Here is a 27,810-nt window from a genome sequence, read left to right on the forward strand (position 1 = left end):
GGTTTTCCTTTCAATTAATGTCCTAAAACGACTTAACAAAACTGGACCTGAATTTAGAAATTTGGTTGCCAAAATAAAAACCAGACATTTAAACAACGTTGATTAATTCGGTTAATGTCTAAACCACATTTTCCGGAGCCGTATTTGTAAGTGGAATATACCTCCCTCGTGTCTGCCCAGGGGTACTCCCCTCCCACCCGGGGCCGATCCGACGATAAAAACGCCGTCTGGGGCCGCGCCGCTTCCACTCGCTACTGGCTCCCTCTAGCAGGACCGCTGGAGTTCACTTCGGGAGAGGGAGGGGAGGCGTTCGGCGGTGTCGGGATCCGTGCATTTTCATTTTTACTCAGGAAACTGAAGGTGCCAGCCTAAGTTATTTTCCTCACTAAGATTTAACAATGAGCGGCAGCCCATTGACGGGGATCCTCGTTGCTCTGTGTGTGAGCAGCGCTGTTCACTGCATGCCGAAGAGCCGGCGGATGGCTCAGGAAAAAGTATATCCCGGCATAGAAGAGGCATCTTCTGTTTCTCAAGGTGAGCTGCCTGAAATACTGTCTAAGTATATTCATTCTTTTTGGAAAAAAAAGTTATAGATATTTGTTAATAGTATATGCATTAAGATCAATATATCATTGACCATTTGTTAATAAGAAACTGCTTATTTTTTTATTCTTCACAACTTTTAGTGTCAATGTTTAAATGAGACGGCATAAAACACTTTTGCATTTCGTACTAATGCTATTAACTTTGCAGTATTTATTTTAAGTCCAAGTCAATAGCGTTGCGGTTACAGATGTGCATGTTAATTGATCATTCACTAGGACTTTATTCACTAAATATCTCCCTCAGACGGCTGTCTCGAAAATGGCCGATATTATAGAGTTAATGAGCAGTGGGACCGACCGCATCTGAGTGGAACGTTGCTCTGCACTTGTCTGGGTTCTGCAGGAATTAAGTGTAAAACTAAACCTGATGGTGAGCTCTCGTCTTCGTCTTGTCTTGATTTATTCAATCTAGACTCTTTTAAGTTCAGTCTAGAACTGCCTTTATACTCATCCATGTTTCCACATTCCTTACTGTGGACGCCTCAGATTCTACTTTGTTTCGTTGTGCAATGCTGATAAAATCATGCGATTGATTTTCATATTATTTGGAGCCGTGCTGTTTCCGTGCGCTTTCTCCATGTCTGTCCTGCCAAGCATCTTCGCTTCAGCAATCCCGAACTGACCAGCGCTGTCCGTCGTTTTCAGCCGAAGAAACATGTTACGATAAAATCAACGCGCGCTCGTACCGGGTGGGAGAGACCTATGAGCGCCCCAAGGACGGTATGATTTGGGACTGCACGTGTATCGGCTCCGGCCGGGGAAAGATCAGCTGTACTATTGCAAGTGAGTGACTGTACACTGCTGCCAGTTCATCGAGTCCGTCGTTGTCAGAATAAGACCACTTACACCGGCCCGTTTCTGTTTTAGACCGCTGTCACGAAGGATCAAATTCTTACAAGATCGGGGACACATGGAGGCGGCTTCACGACATCGGGGGCTACATGCTGGAGTGCGTCTGCCTGGGCAATGGAAAGGGGGAGTGGACCTGCAAACCTCTGGGTATGGATGTATAGCTGACGGGTCGCAAATAGATGGGAATGAAGTATACTGGTGAAAAAAGCCCAAAGTTACTGTCACTGGCATAAATTATGGGAGGATGGGGGTTCTAACTCACGCAATAATAAAAAACAGCTAATACAACCCCTTAGACCGCCTTAAATGGGTGGAGTCCTCAACCTCCTCCCCCCCACAATGCTCTACCCAAAGTTATGCCTCTGGTTATTGTTGTTTTTTGACAGTGTTTCTTTCTTCTTCATTTTTTTTTTACAACTATCCAATTCAGTTGGATACTATCTATTTATTGACCCTAGTCATTCGCCCTGACTGTAATGGTGTTCGCCATCTAAACCTCTTGCAGAAGTTTAGTTCCAAAGTTTTATTTCAATGTCAAATTCCCCATAGTAGTTATTAATTAAGATAACGGGTCACTGTATCTATCCTGTAATGACAAACCTTGTGTAGGTGAAATATAATCCCACCCCAAGCACCCAGGAACCCTTACGGTAGACAGTAACCCTGATTTCTCTGTCCCTATCCACAGCGGAGCGTTGCTATGACAACGCAGCTGGCACATCCTACGTGGTGGGTGAGACCTTTGAGAAGCCCTACCAGGGCTGGATGATGGTGGACTGCACCTGTCTGGGTGAAGGCAGCGGTCGCATCACCTGCACCTCTAGAAGTAAGGAGTATGGATGGATGGATGGATTGATGTGTGGATGGATGGATGGATGGATGTGTGGATGGATGGATGGTATAGATGGATGGATGGATGTGTGGATGGATGGATGTGTGGATGGATGGATGGTATAGATGGATGGATGGATGTGTGGATGGATGGATGGTGTGGATGGATAGATGGATGGATTTGTGGATGGATGGATGGTGTGGATGGATAGATGGATGGATGTGTGGATGGATGGATGGTGTGGATGGATAGATGGATGCATGGATGTGTGGATGGATGGATGGATGAATGGGGTGACTCCTCTCACTGCATACACACCTGCTCAGCCAGTCAGAGCTGGACATTCGGAGGCCAGGGAAGATCCTGCCATCTGCCGCAGTGGAAAAACGTTTATCTGGCTGCTCTGCTTCGGAAAATTGTTTTCTCATATGACTCCCCTCTTCTTTTCCACGTTCCAAAATCATTTTATTCACGTGTTTCACTCGCACAGTGTTTGACTGTAATTGAACTGCAGGAATCTGGCAGTAAATTTCACAGCTTTGATTTTTAAGGCTGCTACCGACTCATTTACACACAGGGGGGGGAGTGAGTTCTTTGCTGTGATTTAGGCATGAGCTGATTTGCTAAATGTGCCACACAGGGGGTGTGGGCTTTGGTGGAATCCAATCGATGTCCACACACGGCTGACCTGATTAAACCACCCCCACCCCCACCCCCTCCCCCACCCCGGCTCTGACCCACCTGTACAGACCGCTGCAATGACCAGGACACGCGTACTTCATATCGCATCGGAGATACCTGGACCAAGAGGGATTCCGGTGGGAACACTGTGCAGTGCCTGTGCACTGGAAACGGCCGGGGCGAGTGGACGTGCGAGAGGCACTCGTCCCTGCAGACCGCCATACTGGGTAAGTGGGACCCCCGGGCAGATGTGGGGGCCAGATGTGCAGCCGCATGAGCGCTAACAATAACATCACTGATAATTACATTATGAGAAACTCAACATACCAGTCTGCTCCATCTGCCCCCCCCCCACCCCCACCGACCCCCATTCTCTTAAATTCAGGCACTGGGACGCGGGTGGTGACCGACCTCCAGGAGGCCGTGTACAGGCCCCTGCCCCTGCCCAAGCCCCCTGTGCCCGGTAGCTGCCTGACGGACGCCGGCATGACCTACTACCTGGGAATGCGCTGGGTCAAGACCCAAGGCAGCAAGCAGATGTTGTGTACCTGCCTGGGGAACGGCGCCAGCTGCGAGGAGTGGGGTTGGTATCTTGGACCTGAAATGGTTCTTGCCATTTCAGGTCCATGAGCTACGAATCCAGACCATGATTTTGTTTCTACCAACCAGCTGAGCATAACAGTCACAGAGTACGCAACTTGTTGGTAGAAACAAAATCTTGGATTTGTAGCTCCTGGACCTGAAATGCCCAACACTTGTTCTTGGATACCTGTAGACCAGGGGTGGCCTGTCACACCTCTGGAGCTTCCAAAGAAACCATTTAGCCTATCAGTATAACTTCCGCTTTTGTGATTTAAAGATCCAATAAAAATTTTCAGTCCAATCAGAGAGTCGTCTGCAGCCCCACGTGAATTTTTCTGCCTGTGTGTTTCCGCCCCGCAGAGGGTCACTCTCAGGTGTACGGGGGCAACTCTGATGGCAAGCCCTGCGTGTTCCCCTTCGTGTTCATGGGCAAGACCTACTACTCCTGCACATCAGACGGGCGGAGTGACGAGCAGCTGTGGTGCAGCACGTCCTCCGACTACGAGACGGGCCACAAGTACTCCTTCTGCTTGGAGAAGAACGGTGAGCAAACGCATGGCCCCTGAAACGCAGCTCACTAGGGGTGACTTTCCCGAAGCCTTCTTAACGTTTTATATTTAAAAATAGAACTTTCGAATGACGTAGCGTAAAGAAGGCTTCGGGAAACTCACCCCAGGTGTCACAGCTGAAGCACGCTGACTTAGTTTTGTGAAAACCGCAAGAACAACAACCTCAAAACCTGTCGGAGCTGGATATTTCAGGTCGGTCCAGAAAGTAAAAATCCAGACCAGGATTTAGCTTCAACCAACCAGTTGAGTACTCTGTGACTGTGACTCTTTATATACAACTGATTGGTTGAAACTAAATCTTGGTCTGGATTTTTACTTTCTGGACCTGAACTATCCATCTCTGGTTAGTGTATAATGTCCTTGTCAGCCTGTCAGGCCGTAGATTGGTGGGTTTCTGTCTTTTTTTCCCCTTACCTTTGTCCTGTGTGCACACCAGCGCCCCCTAATGGACTTTACAAGGTGTTTCTCTGTGCTTCCTGCGATAGGCTGTAATCCGGCGTGATTCTGGTGGAACATACGTGTGTTTTTCGCCTCCAGTGCTGGTGGTAACGAGAGGCGGTAACTCCAACGGCGCCCTATGTCACTTCCCTTTCCTGTACAACGGCCATAACTACACCGACTGCACGTCGGACGGCCGCCAGGACGGCATGAAGTGGTGCGGCACGACCTACAACTACGACGCGGAGAAGCGGTTTGGCTTCTGCCCCATGGCCGGTGAGTTGGGGTCTGGCTGCGCAGATGACCAGTTCCAGCTATATAATAGGACAAATGACATTTTTGTGGTTTGTTAATGCTACATATTAATACACATTAATGATTCATTTGCTGTAAATTGTATGTTGTGTGTAAATGGGGCAAATGCCTATTTCTCTTAAGTACCAAATAATTTTCCTGAAACAGGTGGGACAGATTTTGCCATAATGACCATGTTGTCAGGGGACATTTCCTCAGTGCTCAGTCTAAGCCAAAATACCCATGATTAGGCCACTTTATGCAAGCAATTGGTGCCCAAAAAGAGCAAATGCTGTTTGTCAGCCTTCATTAATGGCAATTCGGCGCGACGTTACAAGCCGTGAGCACAGGAAAGGTGCGATGTCACCATGTTGACAATTGGGGTCCATTTAAGGTGAGGTAGCAAGGGGGGGGGTTGAAAGGATTCTTCCCTGGGGGAGGGAGAGCCGCTGTAGATGGTGCATGTCTTTTAATGGTTGCTGAGCAAATGAAGGTAGGATTTTGTGTTTTTGATGGAAAGTAATTGCTGTTTGGCTGAGGGACACACCGAAAATCAGAGACTGTAGCGACTTAAGGAGCGACCGTGAAAGCAATTAGATGGCTGGCAAAATGAGCGTGGGATTTTACTCTGTATTGTGGCTTGAGGAGGTCATAATGACTGCAGCCCCCAGCTGCCCTGGCCTGGCTCATCCTCAGGAGCCCCCCCCCCCCCCCGGCTGGACCCCCACGTCTGCCTGGCCCTAAGGCAGCCTGGCTGGCCTCCAGCATCCTGGTACCCTGCCACATCACCTTCAACATTCAGTTCTGTGCTCCACTTCAGTCACTTCCCTTCCCGCCACGCTGCCACTCACATTCCCGCAATAAAATTAGACGTTTACACCATCCCAGTCCAAATAAACACCCATTTTATTCTGAAAGTATAAATAGCACATAATTCTCTGGCCTGACATTAGCCATGCACAGCCTTCCGTATCTCCACCGCGGATCTCAGTCGTTGACATCATCAATGGGGCAGTCGGCAGCCTTGTCCTTAAATACTATACCTGTCTCCAGACCAGTGACTCAGAATCTCCCCACCTGGTTTCCGCAGCTCACGAGGAAGTGTGCACCACCAGTGAGGGCGTGATGTACCGCGTGGGAGACCAGTGGGACAAGCGCCACGACGTCCTGGGTCACATGATGCGCTGCACATGCACAGGGAACGGGCGCGGCGAGTGGAACTGCATCGCTCACTCTCAACTCAGAGGTTGGTGGTGGTGGGGGGTGGGGGGGGGGGTGGTTAAACCAATATGGGGGCTAGACAGTTGTAATGTCATCGTGATGTCACTGACGTTTGTTGTCCCCCATGCCAGACCAGTGCATCCTGGATGGGCAGACGTACGAAGTGAATGAGACTTTTAACAAGTTGCACGAGGAGGGCTACGTCATGAACTGCACCTGCTTCGGCTTGGGCCGCGGCCGCTGGAAGTGCGACGCCATTGGTCAGTTTGTCATGTGATTCTGCTCCGTCTGTGTTTTGTAAGGAAGTGCATGGTGCTTGTGAAGCTGGGCTTTTTCGGTGATTCTGTTTGAATTAAACATGAGTTGACCGTTAGACCGGCCGTTCTAACCATACCCCCAAACTCCACCCCCCCAGACCAATGCCAGGAGCCAGAGACTAAGGCATTCTACCAGATTGGGGAGTCTTGGGATAAAGTCATCCGGGGCATCCCATACAAATGCTATTGCTATGGCAACGGCATCGGGGAGCTGAGCTGTGAACCGCAGCAGTCTTACCATGGTAAGTCACGGCTTGACGCACTGGGCTCGGTGACCGCTACCACGTCCGTTTGGTGTTCTGCGTCACACGGCTGGAACTTGGGTTTCCATACAGAACGTCTTGTTCCACAATAAAAAAAAAATGTCTGTCTGGTGGTGGAGCCCCCCCAGGAGGCCTGCCTGCCCTCGCGTGATCTGATTGGCTGCTTCTATAATGATAGGCCTCTCCCTTTCTTCAACTATCTACGGAATCAGAATCCGAAAAGCTTTATTATCCAGAAGGAAATTGTGTGAAGGAGCTTTGCTAACTGCTGTGCTTTGAGGTTTTTTTCCCCATGATGTGTCGCACCCATCCCTGCCCCCCCTCCCCCCCCATCCCCCTGCCCCCCTTAATTAGTTTGTACTGCCTCCTTTTGGTTTATAGGGGTGGGCTGGTGGGACTGTTGGGCTTGGTTTTATCTTTTTCCTTTGGTATAGTTCAATTCCGCCACTGTCCTCCCCATACAAAATCCTAAGTTTGGATGAGTTAACCTTCGAAGGTACTGCGCAAAAACTTACTCCAAACCGAAAGCACTTATTCTACACTAATTCTATTATGTAGTCCTAGATTTTTTAAGTGTCAAGTGGAGAATGTCCACATGCAGCTGCCTGACTGCAGGAAATGACATACAGCTGTTGGCTGGGAGTCTGGTGTGTGTGTGGGGGGGGGGGGGATGTTGGGGGGCTGAATGTTGGAAAGTCATGCCTGACTAAGGGGGATGCAATGCCGTCTGCCATCTGGACGTGAGGCCGGGACTTCTTGGCAGTAATGAACAGAAATTGAGAGCAGATTTTGTGAAGGCTCCGGGAACAGCTCTGCCAGTTGTTGGTGATTTAAGATGCATCCCCCGTGCGCTGAAGAATGCCACGATGAGCAGTCAAACTGACACCGAGTCGTCCTTCTACAAGTCGCTGCAAATTTAATTTGATGACACCTTCTTACCTAATTGATCATAATGTCACCATTTGGTGTAACCCTGTATGCCGGCCCTCCGTTAGATTGGATTAGAAGCCTGCATGACAATGAGGGTGAGAGTGAAGCTTGGTCTCTATGCTGGGGCTGAGTGAGGTGTTGAGGTCTCTCATTTCCTGCTGCAGAAAGCTGCCACTGAGAAAGCTTAGGGGCCGTGATAATGACAACCATGTGGCAAACCATAAGCACACAGGCGTGCAAAATCAGAAGCCTTTATCAAATATTTCTCCTGTTCATGTAGTTTAACACCTGTATTTGAGTAAGGAAGGGCATTGTGTCATTAAGAAGTACTTTGAAAGTAGCTGGTTGTGATCTCAGTGGCAGTTTGCAGTTGTACCGTAGCTTAACCTGCAATAATTCACTTGCATATGTTTTGATGTGTATTCTGTAACAGTCTGTAACAGTCCACTGTTTCACATGGTGGGGGGGGGGGGTTGTCGGGCCTGGAAAGTGGTCTCCCTCTAATGGTGGGTTTTCCTCCCATCCCAGGTGGCAATGCTCCCATCCAGGTGATCATCACAGAGACTGGAAATCAGCCCAATTCCCACCCAGTCCAGTGGAATACGCCCCCCTCTGCCCATGTTGTGAAGTACCACCTGAAGTGGAGGCCGGTCAGTCAGTTTGTGCAGCTGACCTGTCTGTCTTTACACTGATTTGATTATTGATAGTTAATTACCAAATAATGCATGTTTTACTGGTTCAAGTTGAAGGCATGCTTTATTTGATATTGGCTAAATTTTATCCATCTGCCGTAAGACCATTACAGTTTCCGGAAATTGCCGTGAGTTAAAGACTAGTGGAAACAGTTAGTTAATGTCAAGATCCACACGGCCAAATTTTTTGAGAGGGTATGGCTTGATATTTGGACCTGATCAATCAGCCTGAGGCAGAAAAGGTGCTGATGAACTCACAGATGAATAGCAGCACTGATTGCAATGCATTTCTGCTCAGTGAGTGAGCTGCTTATGGAACGATGCTCTGGCTTTGCTTGGGGATCCTTTCAGAAAAACACCCGCATTTCCTGGAAGGAGGTTGTTATTCCTGGCCACCTCAATTCCTACACCATTGCTGGGCTCAAGTCAGGTATCACCTATGAGGGTCAGCTGGTCAGCATCCTTCGCAGTGGCCGCCGTGAAGTTACCCGCTTTGATTTCACCACAACCTCAGGCTCCCGTGAGTGTCTACCCCTACATCACCCTTCTGATGAGCATTCCAACTCCCGCTCCTGTATGGGTTTGAGCTTTTGGGATGAGCAGTGAGAGTGACTGAGGATAGTGTAGCTCTTTGTGCCTTTACTCTCCTCAGCATTGACTCGGCCGGTCTCTTGTCCTTATCCAGTGGAAGCCTGGGAAGGTGAGACCACACCACCGCCGCCTGTGGTGGACATCTCCGAGTCTGTGACTGAGATCACCTCCAGCAGCTTCGTCATCTCGTGGGTGTCTGCCTCGGACATGGTGTCAGGCTTCCGAGTCGAGTACGAGCTCAGTGAGGAAGGAGCGACACCCATGATCTTGGGTAAGTCCAATCTGAAAATGGAAGCACTGGCCCTTACTGAGACACAGCAGTGTCCCCACCCCTATTATCCTACATCTATATACAACATATTTGGGTTTTTCCATTTATTCATTCTCCATGGTTCTTGCACTTAATAAGCATCACGTTGTGTGTACCTTGTCTTCTAGACCTCCCACAGACTGCTACATCTGTCAATATCGGGGAGCTGCTGCCTGGCCGCAAGTACACGGTGAACGTGTACGAGGTGCCGGTCCATGGAGACCCCAAACTCATCCTCACCACGTCCCAAACCACTGGTGAGTCCCTGCATTCAATCTGGAAAATCTTTTGTACCTTAAGGATTTGCTGCCAAAAACCTAGAGTCCAACAATACTTTCAGTCATCAATGATAACACAGACATTTCTTCTGCAGTTCCTGATATGCCAACTAATCATCAGATTGCCGCAATAGATGACACCTCCATCACAGTTGTCTGGTCTAGGCCCCTGGCACCCATCACTGGTGAGCCATACATGACCACTTGCCTGTAGCATGCTGGTGGTTTCCATGGAGATCTTCCTTAGCAATCCTCTGTTTGTGTCTTCAGGATATCGTGTGGTGTACACTCCCTCAATAGAGGGTGGCAGCACTGAACTCATTCTGCCTGACACTGATACCTCAGTGACCATGAGTGACTTGAGACCTGGTGTTACATATAACATCAGCATATACGCTGTAGAAGGGAACCAGGAGAGCAAGCCTCTCTTCTTGCAGATCAGCACTGCCAGCGAACCTCAGACAGGTTAGACCTCCTGATGTCTCTGACAAGCTGCCCTAAAATTCACGCTCACACATCAACTGCCTTTCCTTCAGATTTTTCAGACAAATTTTTATCAGTCCTCTAAAGCTCATATCAAAAATAAAGAGATCTGTCAGTCTCTGCCAGAAGTCAGCTAACCACCTTTTTATAAATTGATAATGGAAACATTTTCCCCACAGTTCCTGATACTCCAACTAACCCCTGGGTTACTGCAGTGGATGAGTCCTCCATTACTGTTGTCTGGACAAAGCCTGTGGCACCCATCACAGGTAAGACTTAGTCGACCACTATGCTCTGAAAAGTCACAGATTTCCATGGAAACCTGCTCACCAAATCCCTGTCATTGTCTGTTTAGGGTATCGTGTGGTGTACACCCCATCAATAGAGGGTGAGCGCTCAGAAGTCACTCTGCCTGACACTGCAACCTCGGTCACCCTTGGGGACTTGAGACCTGGTCTTACATACAACATCAGCATCTACTCTGTAGAGGAGGATGTGGAGAGCAAACCTCTCTTCATACAGATCAACACCGCTGGTGAACCAGAGATAGGTACACCTCAACATTCCTATCATCCACTCTGGAGTGTCCAGTGTCTGATCTCTTAAACCTTGTGTTCAACATCTGCTCACGCAAACCATGAACCTTTTCTCCAAAGTCTTCCCACTCATACCTATAACATAATCCTAAAATTTGTTTCGAAACCGAGGTCTGCCAGCCTCAGTTCCAGAATTTTTTTCTGTGAATTGGTAACAGACACTCTTCCCACAGTTCCTGATACTCCAACTTATCCCGAAGTTACTGCAGTAGATGAGACCTCCATCACAGTTGTCTGGACGAAGCCTGTGGCACCCATCACAGGTAAGACTTAGTCGACCACTATGCTCTGAAAAGCCACTGATTTCCATGGAAACCTGCTCACCAAATCCCTGTCATTGTCTGTTTAGGGTATCGTGTGGTATACACCCCATCAATAGAGGGTGAGAGCTCAGAAGTCACTCTGCCTGACACTGCAACCTCGGTCACCCTTGGGGACTTGAGACCTGGTCTTACATACAACATCAGCATCTACTCTGTAGAGGAGGATGTGGAGAGCAAACCTCTCTTCATACAGATCAACACCGCTGGGGAACCAGAGAGAGGTACACCTCAACATTCCTATCATCCGCCCTGAAGTGTCTAGCATCTGATTTCTTGAACCTTGAACTTTTCTTCCAAAATCTTCTCACTCATACCTATAACATTCTCTTAATATTTATATTTAAAACCAAGTGCCAGACTGAGTTCAAGAAATCTGTACCTATATTTATGACACTTCTCCCTCAGGTCCTGATACTCCTGCCAATCCTGAAATTGTTGCAGTGGATGAGACCTCTATCACAGTCGTCTGGACTAAGCCCCTGTCTCCCATTACAGGTGAAGCATATTTGACCATCCACCCAATGGCAGCTCATTCATTTCCATGGAAACCTCACCAAACTTCTGTCATTGTGTCTGTTTAGGGTACCGTGTGGTGTACACCCCATCAGTAGAGGGTGAGAGCTCAGAAGTCACTCTGCCGGACACTGCAACCTCAGCCACCCTTGGTGACTTGAGACCTGGAGTTACGTACAACATCAGCATCTATGCTGTAGAGGAGGATGTGGAGAGCAAACCTCTTATCTTACAGGTCAACACTGCCGGTGAACCAGAGACAGGTACACCATGACATTCCAGTCATTCACCCTGAAGTGTTCAGCATGTGCTCTCTCAAAACTTGAATCTTCCCTTCAAAGTCTTTCCACTCATATTATAGCATTACCATAAAATTCATGTCAGAACCAAGGTCTCTGCAAGCTTGAGTTCCAGAAATATTTCTGTGAATTGATAACAGAGACACTCTTCCCACAGTTCCTGATACTCCAACTAACCCCGAGGTTACTGCCGTGGATGAGTCCTCCATCACTGTTGTCTGGACTAAGCCTTTGGCACCCATCACAGGTAAGACTTAGTCAACCACTATCCTTTGGCAAGTCACTAATTTCCATGTAAATCTGCTCACCAAATCCCTGTCATTGTCTGTTTAGGGTATCGTGTGGTATACACCCCATCAATAGAGGGTGAGAGCTCAGAAGTCACTCTGCCTGACACTGCAACCTCAGTCACACTTGGTGACTTGAGACCTGGACTTACGTATAACATCAGCATCTACTCTGTAGAGGAGGATGTGGAGAGCAAACCTCTCTTCATACAGATCAACACCGCTGGTGAACCAGAAATAGGTACACCTCAACATTCATATTCACCCCGAAATGTCCAACATCTGCGCTCTCAAACCTTGAACTTTTCCTCCAAAGTCTTCCCAATAATACCTATAACACTCTCCTAAAATTCATGTCAGAACCAGGGTCTCTGCTAGCCTGAGTTCCAGAAATTTTTCTGTGAAATGGTAATGGAGACACTCTTCCCACAGTTCCTGATACTCCTACTAATCCCGAGGTTACTGCAGTGGATGAGTCCTCCATCACAGTTGTCTGGTCTAAGCCTTTGGCACCCATCACAGGTAGGACTTAGTCAATCACTATCCTATAGGAAGTCAGTGATTTCCATGGAAACCTACTCATCAAATCCCTGTCATTGTCTGTTTAGGGTATCGTGTGGTATACACCCCATCAATAGAGGGTGAGAGCTCAGAAGTCACTCTGCCTGACACTGCAACCTCGGTTACCCTTGGTGACTTGAAACCTGGTCATACGTACAACATCAGCATATATGCTGTAGAGGAGGATGTGGAGAGTAAGCCTCTCTTCATACAGATCAACACTGCTGGGGAACCAGAGAGAGGTACACCTCAACATTCCTATTATCTACCCTGAAGAGTACAGCATTTGATCTCTTAAACCTTGAACCATTCTTCCAAAGTCTTTCCATCCATAATACATTCTCCTGTAATTCTTCCTCTTTCGGCTGCTCCCATTGGGGGTCGCCACAGCAAATCATCTGTTTCCATTACTTCCTGTCCTCTGCATCTTCCTCTTCCACACCAACCACTTGCATGTCCTCTCTCATCACATCTATACACCTCCTCTTAAGTCTTACTCTTTTCAGCATCCCTCTCCCAGCATATCCAGGCTAATGTAAGTGTTCTAAGCATCACCCACTTTGATGTCTAAACCAATGCAATCTCACCTCTCAGGCTTTGTCTCTAAACTCTATATTGTCCGAAAATTAATCACATCACAATTAGAAGTATCTGCCAGACTGAGTTCAGGAAATAAGCTTTACTTAAACCAATGCTGATTACTCATCCCCAGGTACTGGTAGTCCAACACATTATGAGATTGAGGAGGTTGAGGAGGTTGATGGGACCACCATTAGGATAACCTGGTCTAAGCCTTTGGAACCCATCACAGGTAATGCATAGTTGACCACTTGCCCCTGGCAAGCCAGTGATTTTCCACGGAGACACTTCTCACCAATTCTGTTTGTTTAGGATATCGTGTGGTGTACACTCCTGGCGGGAGCTCACAGGAGGGAGGGAGAGATATCCTTCTGCCCGAAACTGCTACTTCAGTGACCCTGGATGACTTGATACCTGGTATTACATATAACGTCAGTATCTACACTGTAGAGGAAGATGGGGAGACCAAGCCTCTCTTTGTGCAAGTCAACAGTACCGGCGAACCTAAGACAGGTACAAACTGATGTTTCAGATGAGCTATACTTACATCCACCATCAAACATCCTATTTGTGCCTCTCAAACCCTTAACTTCCCGTTAGCATTTTCCCGCTCAAACTTCCTATAGTTTAATGCATCCAGATTAAGATTTCTGCAAAAGAAAGAGTTTAGGAAACCAGGCAGGAATTTTTTTTTGCTGAAGGTCAACTTCATTAAGTGCTTCAGAAGACATGATTCAGATTTAGCAGTTGACTTGGCTTGCGATAAGGAATTCAGTTTAATACAACCAGTTGGGTTGCACTTTACTCGTTCATATTCAGGCCAGCTTTGTGAGCATGTGACAGCCTTACATACTGTAATGGCATTCCAGCTGACTCGTCATGCACTTGGTCCCCTGCTGCCTGAGAACTCTTTACCGACAGCTTTAGCCTTGAAGCCCTTTTCCAGAGCATGACGGCTTTGTTTTCTATTCAGCTGAAAGAAGGGATTCAGTCTAGTTTTTCATAAGCTTCTGAAAGACCACTGAACTGAAGCAAATGTTTGTGTTTCCTCACGGGCGGGGAGTCTTTATTTCCGTGTTTAAGTGGTATTGGGTAGTAGTACAGACCTGACTTGGGACAATTTGCATGTAATGGATGAAACTATGCTTTAGTCTTTTGATTTAGTCTTACGTAATTGCAGGTCATTGTACTGGATTTGGGGGGGGGGGGGAATAGCCAATCATTGTACTTGCCATTTTTAACTTCTGACCCCCCACCAGCATGTTAGGCTTGACATTTGCCCACTTCCTTCCCCCAGACGTGGTCCCATCCCCGACAGACCTGGAGTTCTATGATGTGACTGACGTGAAAATGGTCATCTGGTGGAGAAGTCCTCTGAGAGAGGTGCCGGACTTCCGTGTGACTGTCAACCCAGTGGGGCGTGACGGTCCCCAATCACAGGAGCTCCAGCTGACTGTGACGCGTAACACATACGTAGAGGTCACCTCCCTCAAGCCTGGCACCCTCTACCGCATTCACGTATACACTGTCAGCAGTGGGGCAGAGAGCAAGCCATTGATTGGAGAACACGCAACAAGTAAGTGACAACCAGGTGAATCATTGGGGGAATCACATCTTTAGCATCTCCTATTGGCTGTTCAGTAGTCAATACTCAGCAACCTCATCTTACGGAATGCTTCTACAGTAGGCTTCTTCCCCAAGGCCTGCTCACATCACATCTAATCGCTCTTTTTTTTCCCCCCTCAGAGTTGGATGCACCGACTAATGTTGGGTACAGAAATGTGACTGAGGGCAGTGGCGTTATTATCTGGGGTGCTCCGCGTGCCACCATCTCAGGCTACCGCCTGTTCCTGAGCGTGGAAGGCAGCAACGTCAAGCAGCTGAAGATTCCCCCACGTCTGTCCCGGTACACCCTGCTGAACCTGCGGCCAGATACCCAGTACACCGTCACACTGCATTCCGAGAAGGACAGTGTGTTAAGTGAGGGTGTCAACGTCACCTTCACCACTGGTGAGTCTACTTAAAAAGCTTATAGCACACACAAGCCTTCTTGAGCTCCATTAAACTAGCCTAAAATTTGAGTTTTGGAGCACACACAGATTAAGGATAGAATAAATAGCTCTCTGAGCAGGTTTATTTCCCACCCTCAGGCCGACCCATGAGAAATGCCCCACGCTTCACTACTGACATCACCAGTTCCTCCATAACTATCTCCTGGAGTCCCGAGCGCAAGGTTGGATACAAGGTAACTCAGCTGCTCCTAACGATTTTCTGTTTTGGTCTTGAACTTTCACACCTAAAACGGCTTATGGAACCCGGGTTGCCTCACTAGCTTCACTAACGTCCCACCTATTGCACACCCCAGCTGACGGTGAGGCCGAGTCTGGGCGGCGAAGCCCCCAGGGATGCGACATCAGACACCGGCACCATCTACGTTTCCGGATTGACCCCCGGCATTGAGTACACCTATAGTATCCAGCCCGTTATCAATGGCCAGGAGCAAGGCACCCCAATCACACGTCGCGTTGTTACACGTAAGTAGCAGCCGTTAAAATCTGGGCCTTTAGTCATCGGTGTAGGTAGGAGAATATTTTTTAAATATTCAATTATGAATTAAAAATAATTGTATGGTTTTATGGCATTTTAAAGTTTGAATACATTTTAAACTATGACCATATGGTTTTGAAGTCCTCTTACAGACATTATTACATTCATGCGACCATAAACATCAATCCCTGACATCAGTCCCTCAGGTCAGTGTCATGGCACTAGACAGACTAACAGCAATTACTTGTCATGTTCTCTCCCCGTCACTCCACCTCACAGCCCTGTCCCCGCCCACTGACCTGACTGTGACACCCAAACGAGACACCGGCGGCCTGAAAGTCCAGTGGACCGACGCCGAGACTCCCGGTAAATATTGACTGTCCACCCCGTCCGCCACCCACACAGTCTCGCCGTGCGACTTGAACATCATCACAGCCGACTTTTCCCATTGGACAATGTGTCTTTGGAGAACAGACTGGAGGGCAGCAAGTGTTTGTTTGGGAACCCGTTGGCTCAGGAGTGTCCAGTTGATCGATTTTATAATACCAGACAGAAATACGTCAAAATGAAACGTGGAAGAGGAATGGTGTAAAGAGTTCACATACATCTGTGAACAAGTGGGGGGGGGGGGGGTCTTAGGTCTGAGTTTAAGTCTTAGTCTCGTATTTTTGTTGGCTAGTTAGTTTGTCTGTTCAGGTGTGTTGGAAATGGGGGGGACAGGGGCTACCCCCCCTTCCCAAAATTAAATAAATAATCTAGAGCATGTTACTTATCTTTCATTATGAATCCATGCGTTTCTACGGCCATTTCACTGCACATGCAGAGCACGAGATTGAAACATATACCTACGACAGCAAAACTCAATTTATAATATGGATCAGTTACTTTTTTTGTCTGTTTAGTTATGAAACTGCACCATAAGCAGCGCTAGTCTTATTTTAAATGATGAAATCTTTATTATTTTTAAAATTAGTTTAAAATCTTTCTTAAATCGCATCCGTTCGCAGTGTGCCAGACTGTTGCGAAGTCACGATACACGTTGCGGTAGAACCTGCCCAGAAGTTCGTCATTTTGCCCTGCATGGAGTATTGTCATGTGACCATCGTTCTTTTCTCCCAGGCATCACAGGCTACCATGTGACCTGCACCCCAACCAGTGACCAGAGGGGTAACTCCCTGGAGGAGTTTGTGAGCCCGGAGAAGAACTCCTGCATTTTGGAGAACCTCACCCCTGGCCTGGAGTACAATGTCAGTGTCTTTACGCTGAAGGACCGCATGAAGAGCGTGCCCGTGTCCACCATAGTCACCCCAGGTAGGACAGCTCTATAGGACTTAAAGCTCCTTCTCTCTTAATCTAATATAGGCAGAGTTCAACATAATTCACCAAAATTTGTACTTCAACAATCTTTAAATGATGCCATATATATACAACCTCTCCCCAGGTTACAGTGGGGTTACATTCTGATAAACCAATCGTAAGGCGAAAATGTATTTTAATACAGTACATCCAATCTAACAACTATCATAGCCTAGCCTAGCCGACCTTAAACATGCTTAGAACACTTACATTATCCTACAATTGGGCAAAATCATTATCACAAAGTCTATTTTATAACAAGGTGTTGAATATCTTGTGTAATTTATTGAATAATCATACGCATCGTAAAGTAGAAATATCGTAACATGGACCATTGTAACCCAGGGGGCGCCTGTAATTGCTCTTCTGACATCTAAAAAGGTTCCCTGATTTTTCCGTCCCACAGCGTGTCAGACCAGCAGTGACCTTGTTCCTCAGCATTAACGTGTGGTTCCCTGATGGGGTCTAGCATAACCGATCCTCATAGGTCCTCTTCCTACCCCGTGCTGTCGCTCTAACCCCCTCTTCCCCACTAGATGTCCCTCAGCTTACTGATCTCAGCTTCGTCGACGTCACCGACACCACGATTGGCCTGAGGTGGACTACGCTGAACCACACCTCCATCATGGGCTACCGCATCACAGTGGTGGCCGCGGGGGAGAGCATCCCTATCTACGAGGACATGGTGGAGCCCACGAGGGGTTATTTCACGGTGCACGGCCTGGAGCCTGGCGTCGACTATGACATCAGTGTCACCACTGTTACCGACGGCGGAGAGAGCGAGCCCATCACGCACACACAGCATACCGGTGAATAGCCACTCTTGGTTTTATGAAGGCTTTGGGGTTTAGATTGGATTTACTAGTACCTGTATATGCAGATCATTATTACTTCAAACACAATCCCAAAGCCATAACAGGATCGTAATCCTCCACTGACGTCAGTATGCATAGACTGTACAAAGTTGTGGGAACGTGTCACCCTGTCGTGTTTTAGATGAGACCCAGACTAAGAGTGATTTCCTCGTTTGGGCATCTGGTGCTGCTTTGGGAACATTTAATTTGTACCAGGTGGCAGGCATTCCGTAATCAATGCCGATTTCTAGCCGTTTTTTTCTTGCTACGTTGCCCCCCACGCCGGTGTGACGTTCACCAGACAGGCCAATTCCTAAATGCCGCCTGCGGCTTCTCTCCTCCAGCTATTCCTGCTCCCGCTGAACTGACATTTGACGAGGTGGGCCCAGACACATTGAAGGTGACCTGGACTATCCCGTCTGTCCCCAAACCGAGAGACATCACCCACTTTGATGTCCGTTACCATCCGAGCAACAACGTCGACGACATCATAGAACGCCGCGTCCGCGGGGACAACAGCATCATTCTGCGGGGTGAGCAGACACGCAGCAACAGGCTACGGTGCTAATGTTGCTATGCAACTATGCCTGTCTTGGGTTTAAGATACCTGCTTCAAAACTGCATTGGCTTACGTGCTAACTTTCATACTCAATACTAACCGGAAGGAGTAAAGTGTAGAAGCTTAGTGTACTCCTGTCCTCCTACAGTCCAAAAACATACTTTAAGTAAAATTGTGTCTCTGAATTACCAATTTGTATGAGTGTGTTTGCCGAGTCCCCGAGTTTCCAGGAAAAGGCTCTAAGCTCACCGGTCTTTCCACCAGTCTTTCCATTACAAATAATGGAAAGGAGATCAATGCAATTCATTAAAGCATTTGCAGTAACACCTTCTATGAATACCATGTTTATAAGAATCTATGAACACATTCATAACACATTATAATACATTGATAAAGCATTATAAACATGGCTATAAAATTTTATAAAAAGGCATAACACATTATAGCCATGTTTATTGTGCGTTATGAAGGCTTTATGAAACTATCATCTATAATTCACTATAGATACCTTCATAAAGCAGTACAGAGCATCCTTTATTCTTAAATCGACCATTGTAATGCATTATGAAGGTAACTATAGTGCATTATAAATGCTAGCTTTAAGCAAAGTGTTACCACATTTTCTTGCTCAAACCTGACCTGACCTGACCTAACTCCTGCTTTTCCAGACCTGCTACCAAACACGGAGTACTTCGTGAGTGTGGTCTACATCTACGAAGAGCGTGAAAGTCTGCCAGTCACGGGAACTCAGAGAACAGGTGAGCCTTAGTTTCTGGGAAATCCGCTCCAGGCATCTGGAGCTGTAATCGCTCACCTCATGGGATAATAGAACCTAAAGCCTCTTGTTCTCCTCTAGCACTGGACTCCCCTACTAGTCTGGACTTCTCAGAGGTGTTCACCAATTCCTTCACCATCCACTGGCTGGCCCCTCGAGCCTTAATCAGCGGCTACCGGATCCGCTATCAGATGGCCAGCGGTGGCCGTGCCAAGGAAGAGCGGCTACCTCCAACTCGGAACCACTTCACCCTGACAGGCCTGGCACCCGAGACGGAGTACATCATTAACATCTACGCCAGGACCGGCCATGTGGAGAGTCTGCCCCTCACCGGTCGCCAGGCAACGAGTACGAGATTCTCAATGTTCGTTAAATAGTGCAGTGTATTCAAGAAGCCATAGTTCTACACAGTTTCCCATTTATATGTCTGGACATCTTATTTTAAAAAAATCTGTTATTTTGCCCCTGCCGCTAGCCTTTAAATGAGAAAGACTCGTTCAGAACCTTTTGTTGTTTCTGGTTCATTTTTTATCGTTGATTTTCTTCTCGCAGTCTCTGATGCCCCGACTGACCTGAAAGTGGTCTCCTCAACTCCCACAAACATTTCTATCAGCTGGGATTCCCCTCCTGCCACTGTCAGGTACTACAGGATCACCTACGGGAAGTCAGGTCGGTATATCTGCGCGCCTTGGTCTGCCATTAGCATTAGCGTCGTCAACGTCGGGGCATGCCGATCACACTTGGCGCTTCGTCCCGCATGCCTCAGGAGGTCACGAGGCGCCAAAGGAGTTCACCATCCCTGGCTCCCAGTCGACGGCCATGATCCAGAACCTGCAACCCGGCACAGCCTACACCATCACGGTTTACGCTGTGACGGGACGAGGGGACAGTCCAGCCTCCAGCATACCCATTCACATCACTCACAAGACTGGTACAGAATTTATTTGGTCATGGGCACCTAGTCATTCTTAACATGGTTATAAGCATTTATATGATGATTTAAACTTTGAAGCCCGTGGAGTGGGTGTAGCTTGCTCTGTCGCTGCCTGGTTGAACCAATTAAATAATGAGTAAAATACAGATTATTTTTCCCATTAAGGTAATTACTGTAAAGCAGTGTTTCGCAACCCGGGCCTCGGGGAACCACAAACAGTCCACATTTTTGCTCCCTCCCAGCTCCCTGCTAGACAGTCCACATTTTTGCTCACTACCAGGAGCTAGGAGGGGGCAAAATCCTGGACTGTCTGAGGGTTCCCAAGGACCAGATTGGGAAACTCTCCCGTCAGGTGACATGATGTGCACGTGTTCCTTTTCCTTAGCTGTGGACGCTCCCTCGGGGATGGAAGTGACAGATGTGAAAGACACCTCCATTACAGTGCGCTGGAACCCCGCCCAAACTCCCGTCACAGGATACCGGGTCACTGGCACCCCCAAGAGTGGCCACGGCCCCTCCTTTTCCGAGGTGGTTGCCCCTGGTAAGAACAGAATTTTCCTTGGTGAATATGGTGGGGGGGTGGCCACAATAATAATGTGAATGATGATGAATTAAAAATAAATGACTAACACTATACTGTTAGTCTAGCTATCACTCCGTGTAGGGGTCAGGGGTGTCCTGATAATCCCCTCTTGTGTTGCAGACCAGACAGAATTCACCTTCTCGGGCCTGATGCCCACTAATGAGTATAAGCTGAGTGTATATGCTCTGGGCCAGAATGGAGAGAGTCCACCATTGGTTGAGACTGCAGTGACAAGTGAGTGAACCCATAGTAACGCAACATGTTGGGCCGTAGGACATGCAAAATCAAAGCTGGGAGAGTCTGGCCCCTGTTTGCTTTCTGACCACCCCCCTATTACCGGACAGCTGTGGACCGGCCCAAAGACCTTGGCTTCTCTGACGTGGAGACCACCTCTATGAGGATCAGCTGGGAAAGCCCAGATGGGGTGGTGACATCATATAGGGTGTTCTACTCCAGTCCAGAGGAGGGTGAGCGAGAGCTGTACCCCGCTCCCCACGGGGAAGACGAGAGCGCTGAGCTACACGGCCTGCGTCCTGGGACAGAATACACCATCAAAGTTATCGCCGTACACGACCAAATGCTGAGCACACCCTTGGTGGGGACACAAGCCACAGGTACGTCCTCAAGGCACATTCATGTTGTGTCCACAGAAGTGGAATTTGTCATGTGCTGTTTTGCTGCAGTTGAGTGTGATCACTTACTTGTTTACAACCCCCCCTCCCCCAATTGTAGCCATCGCTGCCCCCACCCGCCTTGAGTTTTCCCATGTGGGTCCCACCACCTTCACCATCACGTGGGCGGCTCCCAAAGCAGAGCTGTCTGGGTACCGTGCGGTTGTTAACCCCAAGAACAGGAATGGACCACCCAAGGAGTTCAACCTGGCTCCAGATACCACCCACGTCGTGGTACCAGGACTAATGGTAATTCTTCAAGTGTGTCCCTATTATAGATGTGTGTGGCTTGGCGGGCTATGACCCTGTGCCTATCATCAGGAAATTGCTGGTTCATGCCCAGCCCTGGCAAAATAGGCAATATCCCCCTGGCCCTTAACCCCTGGGATCAGTGTGTGTCATGTGTGCCCCATGTAGAGCAAAATGACACAAAGCAAAACAGAAACTTTCCCCACAGCGATTAAAAAAGTATCACTATATAAACTCCTGAAGGGCCTTGATCAAATGATCAAATTTAAACCAAAGATATTATTGTCTCAATACTTTAAATGTACAAGGTGGGGAAAAAAAGACATTTTCCTTTCTAGCACTGATTTCGACATCATCTTGTGAAGGCACTGTTCCTCTGTGGATTTACTCTGTGATCTTCTCCCTGCACCTGCAGGTCAGCACAGTATATGAGGTCCAGGTCTATGCCCTGAAAGACACCGTCACCAGCCGTCCTGTCCGGGGGGAGATCACAACTCTGGACCGTAAGTCTGCGTCATAGGCCCATATCAACATCTGTCTGCAGTTGTATCAACGTTGGCACTGCCAGTAACCCTGTCTATTTAAGGTCATCACCCATAAGCTCATGTGCTGCTCCCTCTTAAATCCTTTCTTTTGTTGGCACAGATATCAGCCCCCCTCGCCGTGTGCGCATCTCAGATGTCAAAGACTCTTCCATCACTCTCACATGGCGCTCAAAGACTGAGACCATCACTGGCTATCTCATCGAAGCCAAGCCCTCCAGTAGTGGCCATCTGCCCCTTCAGTGGAACGTTCCGGCCCAAGAGCGTGCCTACACCATCACCGGTATGCTCTGACTACATGGTCATTCCATGGCCATAATCCCCTGGTCAGTTGACACAGGATCGCTAAGAGTTCTTCCTTTCACACCCCCGATTACTGTCCTTCAGGTCTCCAGCCTGGTACCAACTATGTCATTCAGATCTACACGCTGAACGGTGCTTCTCGCAGTGATCCCTTCACCCTCACTGCAACTACAGGTACAAGCCCCATTGGGTGTGCAGAAATGATGAGATTGCATGACTTATTGTTGCAATCACATTTTCCTTTGATGTATGGTAGCTAGAATTATTCAATGTTTCTCCCAAACTGAAACCCAGTTATAGTGCTTGTAACAATATGTAACAATATGTTCACAGTTAAACCAGTGGTGGAACCTCCTACCGACATCCGTTTCATCTCGCTGACACCCATCAGCATCTCGTTCGCTTGGGAGCCTCCTCGAACCCGCATCACCGGCTACTACATCACCTACCAGGAGTTGGGAGGAACCCCCAAGGAGCTCACTCCTCGTCCGCACGCTGGCATGAGCTATGCTACAGTCAGCGGTGTGTGAGCTCGGGGATTCCCCATGTTAGTGCTGTAACATAGCTGCTCATGTAAAGGGTCTTTCCTATCTCACCATGTGTTTTGCTCTTAGGTTTGAAACCTGGCACTGAATACATCATCAGAATCACTGCCTTGCAAAATGGACAGAGCAGCATCGCCCTGGTGGGCAAGGCCACAACCCGTAAGTGCACTAAATATTCATGTTCCTACACACTGACAAAAACAGTCCGCAAAATCCCCAGTATCACTCCTGGTGTGGTAAGACAAAGGTTTGTATCTTTTCTTTCACTGGAAGAAAAGATTTTTTGCTGGAAAGCGAAGCTTTTAACCAGAATGCTCCAGCAATGGCTTTGCCTTTAGGATGCTTTCTCATGATGCTCTGACTTTTGAATGGTGTTGAGATTCAAAAGAAACCACAGCAAGCCTATGCGGCAGCCAGTTAATGGATCCACCAGTCAGGTAGACCTGTTGGATCCATTGCCCCCACTAGCAGCCACCTAGCTAACACAGGACCCTCTTAACCCGCTTGCTCCTAACCCATCTCTTCGCTAGAACTGGACATGCAGCTTCCAGTGCCTGAACTCCCTGTGCATCGCCTCCCTGGCCCTGGCATCCTCGACGTGCCCGAAGACACTACCGATTTTGAAGACAACCACGTGCAGCTTCTGGGCACCAGTGGACCAGAACTCCCCGGCCAGCACGGCCAGCACATCTACACAGAGTACCAGAGCCTGGGCGGCAACGGGCAGCACCCGCTAGCACACGGCCGCCAGCCACTGGTCTATGTGCCCCAGGCGGGCCCCGACGGGGTTCGCGTACCCGTGGTGCGGCTCGATGAGGACCCCGTGCCAGGCTTTCCCTTGTCGTTTGCAGAGAATGATACAGGGATCCCTCAACAAGCGCTAACACAAACCACCATCTCCTGGAGGCCACTGCAGCACAGCGCTGCCTACGTCGTGTCCTGCTATCCTCGCACCAACCTCGAAGAGAAGATGTTCCAGGTAAGTGTCCTCCTATCCCAAAACCTGCATCCTAGGACAAGCCCTTTCCTTCGTGAGGGATGTGAGCCCCTGGAAAACATTGGGAAATATTGCTCTGAAAGCAGTGCCTGAACATCAGGCCCAATTGTCTTCCAAATGAACTCCACAGTAGAAATTTAGTGAAGTTTTTCAGGTGCATTCTGGAAGCAAATTAGATTTGGTGTTGCCTTCTCTGAGGTTAATAGAACTTGGTATTACTGATACAGCCAGAATATCAGCACTTCCCATGATCTCCCCATGACTGTGTTTAGTTTGGACAGAGTCCAAGCGCACTAACGTCAGTTTGAGTCTGAGGATTAGAAAGGCCCACCTACCACTTGGAAAGAGCCAGAAGTTCAGCAGTGTTGAGTGACCACGTATAGTTCCTTCCACCACAGAGGGGGATGTTTTGTTTGACAACATGAGCAATGCCTTTGTCGGGACTTTCCAAAAACTCCATGGGACACGGGTGAGAGCAAAAGACCATTCTGACGCCTCCTACGCGTCTGTTCCATCAGATGCGTCTCCCGGGGACGGCCACCAGCGCCACGCTCATCGGCCTGACCTCAGGGGCCTCATACAACGTCATTGTGGAGGCCCTTAAGGGATCTCTCAAGCACAAGATCCTTGAGGAGATTATCACAGCAGGCAACTCAGGTAGACACCCATTTCAGAGGAGCTTATCCACGTTGCAGACTCATTTAGAACAACTTACTGATATAAAGAATGATACTACACAGTATGGTCAGACTGTGGGCAAATGTCAGTTTGTTTTAACTTGATCCCTCTACGAAACATGCAGTTCCAGAGGACGTGCCTTCTAGCACCGACGTGTGCTACGACACCTTCACGGCCACCTACCACGATGTGGGCGCGGAGTGGGAGCGCATGTCCGACACCGGCTTCAAGCTGTGGTGCAAGTGTCTGGGTCTGGGCAGCGGCCATTTCAGATGCGACTCGTCCAGTGAGTCACTGCTCTGTCCAGCTCAGCTGCTCTATTATTATATTCATTGTAAAATTCCAGAATAAAAGGTAGTTTTCTGGTTCCATTTGCCTTTTTGGTGCCAAAGCTCCTCTTTGTTTCACCAATAACATTCAGGAGTGAAGCACTGCTTAAAGAATTAATGGTAACACTTTACTTGAGGGGGCACAAATAATATAGTATCATGCTATTACTTATGTATTAATTAACCACAAACTAAGTATTAGTTACATACAGATCTCATGTTAATTCATCATTAGTGAATCGTAATATTTGTGAACTACTGAAGGAACAAGTTATTCATTAATGAATCGTGATGCATCTTTTCTCAAGTAGCTACTATATTTGTTCACGATGTGTTCATGATTTGTACTTCTCTAGTAACTGAGTTATTACTAAGTATTTGTGCCCCATCCAGTAAAGTGCCACCAAATTAATCTTATTTCGGTCACACTACTTGAGGGGACACAAATAATGTATTACTACATGCTTACTTAATGCATTATTTAACCAGTAACTAAGTGTTAGGTACTGATCCCATGCTTGTTCACTTAACCATTAACAACAGTCCATGTATTCCATTCAGGAACATGTTAGTTAACAGTTAATGAATTTGTTAATTAGCTAATATAGTTCCTGCATGGAATACATGAACCGTCATATTTGATTAATGATGAACCAATGCTCAATTAATGGTTAATTAATGCAGTAAGTAAGTGTGTCCCCTCTAGTGAAGTGTTACACTGCAGTAGAGTCCCACTACCTGCTTCACCCGATTGACCTAAATGTGTTTTGCCCCCGCCCCCCGCCCTTCCTCAGAGTGGTGCCATGAAGGTGGTAACAGCTACCGCATTGGTGAAAAGTGGGACCGCCAGGCTGAGGATGGTCACATGATGAGCTGCACCTGCCTGGGTAACGGAAAGGGCGAGTTCAAATGTGAACCACGTAAGTTCTCCTTCGGCGGTCATAGCCGTGTGACAGTACGTGCTTAATGATGCCACTTAATGACTGCTGCTTAACTCTGAATGCTTCACAGACGAGTCCACATGCTACGATGAAGGAAAGGTGTACCGTGTGGGGAACCAGTGGCAGAAAGAGTATCTAGGAGCCATTTGCACTTGCACTTGCCATGGTGGACAGCAGGTAAGGGGTCCTCCATACCACTAGAGGGCAAAGTCATTTTATCAGCATGGGCTTCGGCCTCCACCGGGGCTCCAATTGGTTGATTTTTTTTTTCCTTGATCCCCCCACCCACCAGGGATGGCGCTGCGAGAACTGTAGACGGCCAGGCGGAAACGTGGATGGGATCCTGGTGCAACCGGTGAACTCTGATGCATTCCACCGCTACAGGGAAAATATCCTACGCAAAATGGTAAATTTGCTGCCTGCCAGCCTGGCTTTCTCACTCCCAAACACCCATAACTCCCAATTCGCCTGTTAAGATTGACTCTTAGAGACTCTCCTCTCTTTCACATGCACTAGTATGTTTAATAGATGCTTCTTCGAGCTCAAGTGTCCTACAGTAACTGGGAATAGCAACCAACCTTCAGTATCTGCTCGTGTGTCTAATGGGTTTGCTACCTGCTGTCTCTCATGCAGAACATCCAATGTCCCATTGAGTGCCTCAGACCAGAGCTGCTTGTAGAAACCCAAAATCCTGAGCAGTGAAGGAGTTCATCCCCTCCAGCTGCTCCAGTCACACCAAGGAGACCCACATGAAGGCCTCTGCCTCAGCTGTCGTGCCTCACCCCTCTGAACAGCGACCTGTAGCTGCTTCTCTGCCTCGCCACGCTGTGACCAAAGACTCCCGCAAAGCCGCTCTCCTCCTGCACGTATTTTTGGTTTTGTGATTTGTGCGCGTTTCTCTTTGGTTGGGTGTGTGTGTCTGTGTGTGTGTGTGTGTGTGTTTTCCTGCTATTTGAGTCACTTTATTGGTGGAAAAACATTCCAAGTACCATGTTTTTTTTTTTTGGCAAGCTGTTCCCCATAGGTTACCTGCTAGAACTGGGGTCTGCAATTCTGATCCATGAGTCGTGCCCCAGCATTGACTTCACCATATATGGTCATCTAGTCAAAGCATCAGTCCCCTCCCCCAGAGAGCCAGAACTGTCCATGCAGTGTTTTAAAGTAACTGTAAAGTCTTAATGTCTACCTGTCCAGTATTACTGTCACGTCTCTTTTGTACTTCAAGGCAACACAAATCAAACATTGTTCTAGAAAATGAATTCCGAATGAGTTTTTGGGGTTTTTGCGGTTGCAGATTTGTGCATCAAAATGTTTCTGTCCGGGCCCCTGTTCACCAAAGATGGAAATCTCACCATTTGTGTCACTGAGTAAAACTAAATTGTCAACATTTTTAAGAACTGCCTTTAATAGCTCATTTTATTTATCCCTTTTATTCTAAACATTTGTGATTCTGCAAATTTTGAGGTGTAAACTTTTTATTTTATTTTTATACTATAGTTGCCGAATCTTTACTACTGTGGAGAAAAAAAATCCTTTTTAATAAAGTTTCTCTAAGAATGTTAACGGGAGTTCGTCTGATTGTCACACAGCTCAATGAGCCAGATGATCACGGACAATTTAATAACCGTAAAACATGGATGTTTCTACTTTTTCGTTTCAACTAAAATGCATTGGGCAGGATTCCACAAAACCCTGGATTTTCTCATCTTTGGCTGGGGTCAAATCTTACCTGGAAATTGTTCACGCAATGGGGAAAGAAATAATTAGAGTAAAGTGCCATATAAATTCAAGTTCCCTCTTTTCCAGTTCCTGGTCTTGAAAAAGACTACAATTGCTTATGCATGTGTCTGG

General features: G+C 47.7%; 1 protein-coding gene across 2 annotated transcripts; it reads left to right on the forward strand.

Moving 5' to 3' along the window:
• The first annotated feature begins 252 nt into the window (after window positions 1–252).
• LOC111858354 (fibronectin-like) lies at window positions 253–27,522 on the forward strand. 2 transcript variants are annotated; one of them, XM_072700171.1, is made up of 58 exons: window positions 253–534; window positions 850–975; window positions 1,251–1,388; window positions 1,473–1,604; window positions 2,146–2,283; window positions 3,039–3,197; window positions 3,356–3,553; window positions 3,913–4,095; window positions 4,659–4,835; window positions 5,944–6,099; window positions 6,206–6,334; window positions 6,490–6,633; window positions 8,113–8,234; window positions 8,628–8,796; window positions 8,962–9,138; window positions 9,306–9,434; window positions 9,551–9,640; window positions 9,726–9,920; window positions 10,118–10,207; window positions 10,294–10,488; window positions 10,708–10,797; window positions 10,884–11,078; window positions 11,263–11,352; window positions 11,439–11,633; window positions 11,827–11,916; window positions 12,003–12,197; window positions 12,389–12,478; window positions 12,565–12,759; window positions 13,230–13,328; window positions 13,409–13,609; window positions 14,394–14,672; window positions 14,843–15,106; window positions 15,247–15,341; window positions 15,462–15,630; window positions 15,923–16,009; window positions 16,763–16,954; window positions 17,536–17,808; window positions 18,198–18,386; window positions 19,081–19,170; window positions 19,269–19,535; window positions 19,740–19,856; window positions 19,954–20,118; window positions 20,507–20,662; window positions 20,825–20,938; window positions 21,049–21,318; window positions 21,437–21,624; window positions 22,040–22,127; window positions 22,270–22,449; window positions 22,554–22,643; window positions 22,803–22,991; window positions 23,084–23,173; window positions 23,545–23,993; window positions 24,530–24,668; window positions 24,814–24,975; window positions 25,813–25,938; window positions 26,030–26,136; window positions 26,252–26,365; window positions 26,593–27,522. In XM_072700171.1, the coding sequence occupies exons 1-58, from the start codon at window positions 399–401 to the stop codon at window positions 26,659–26,661; spliced, it is 9,141 nt and encodes a 3,046-aa protein (XP_072556272.1). In that variant the 5' UTR covers window positions 253–398; the 3' UTR covers window positions 26,662–27,522. The 2 variants fall into 2 exon arrangements, with proteins under 2 accessions (XP_072556272.1, XP_072556273.1); XM_072700172.1 differs by having other exon boundaries at window positions 23,866–23,993.
• The last annotated feature ends 288 nt before the right edge of the window (window positions 27,523–27,810 follow it).

Source organism: Paramormyrops kingsleyae, chromosome 16 (genome assembly GCF_048594095.1).
Source record: "Paramormyrops kingsleyae isolate MSU_618 chromosome 16, PKINGS_0.4, whole genome shotgun sequence".
In the NCBI taxonomy this organism is placed as follows: Eukaryota; Metazoa; Chordata; class Actinopteri; order Osteoglossiformes; family Mormyridae; genus Paramormyrops; species Paramormyrops kingsleyae.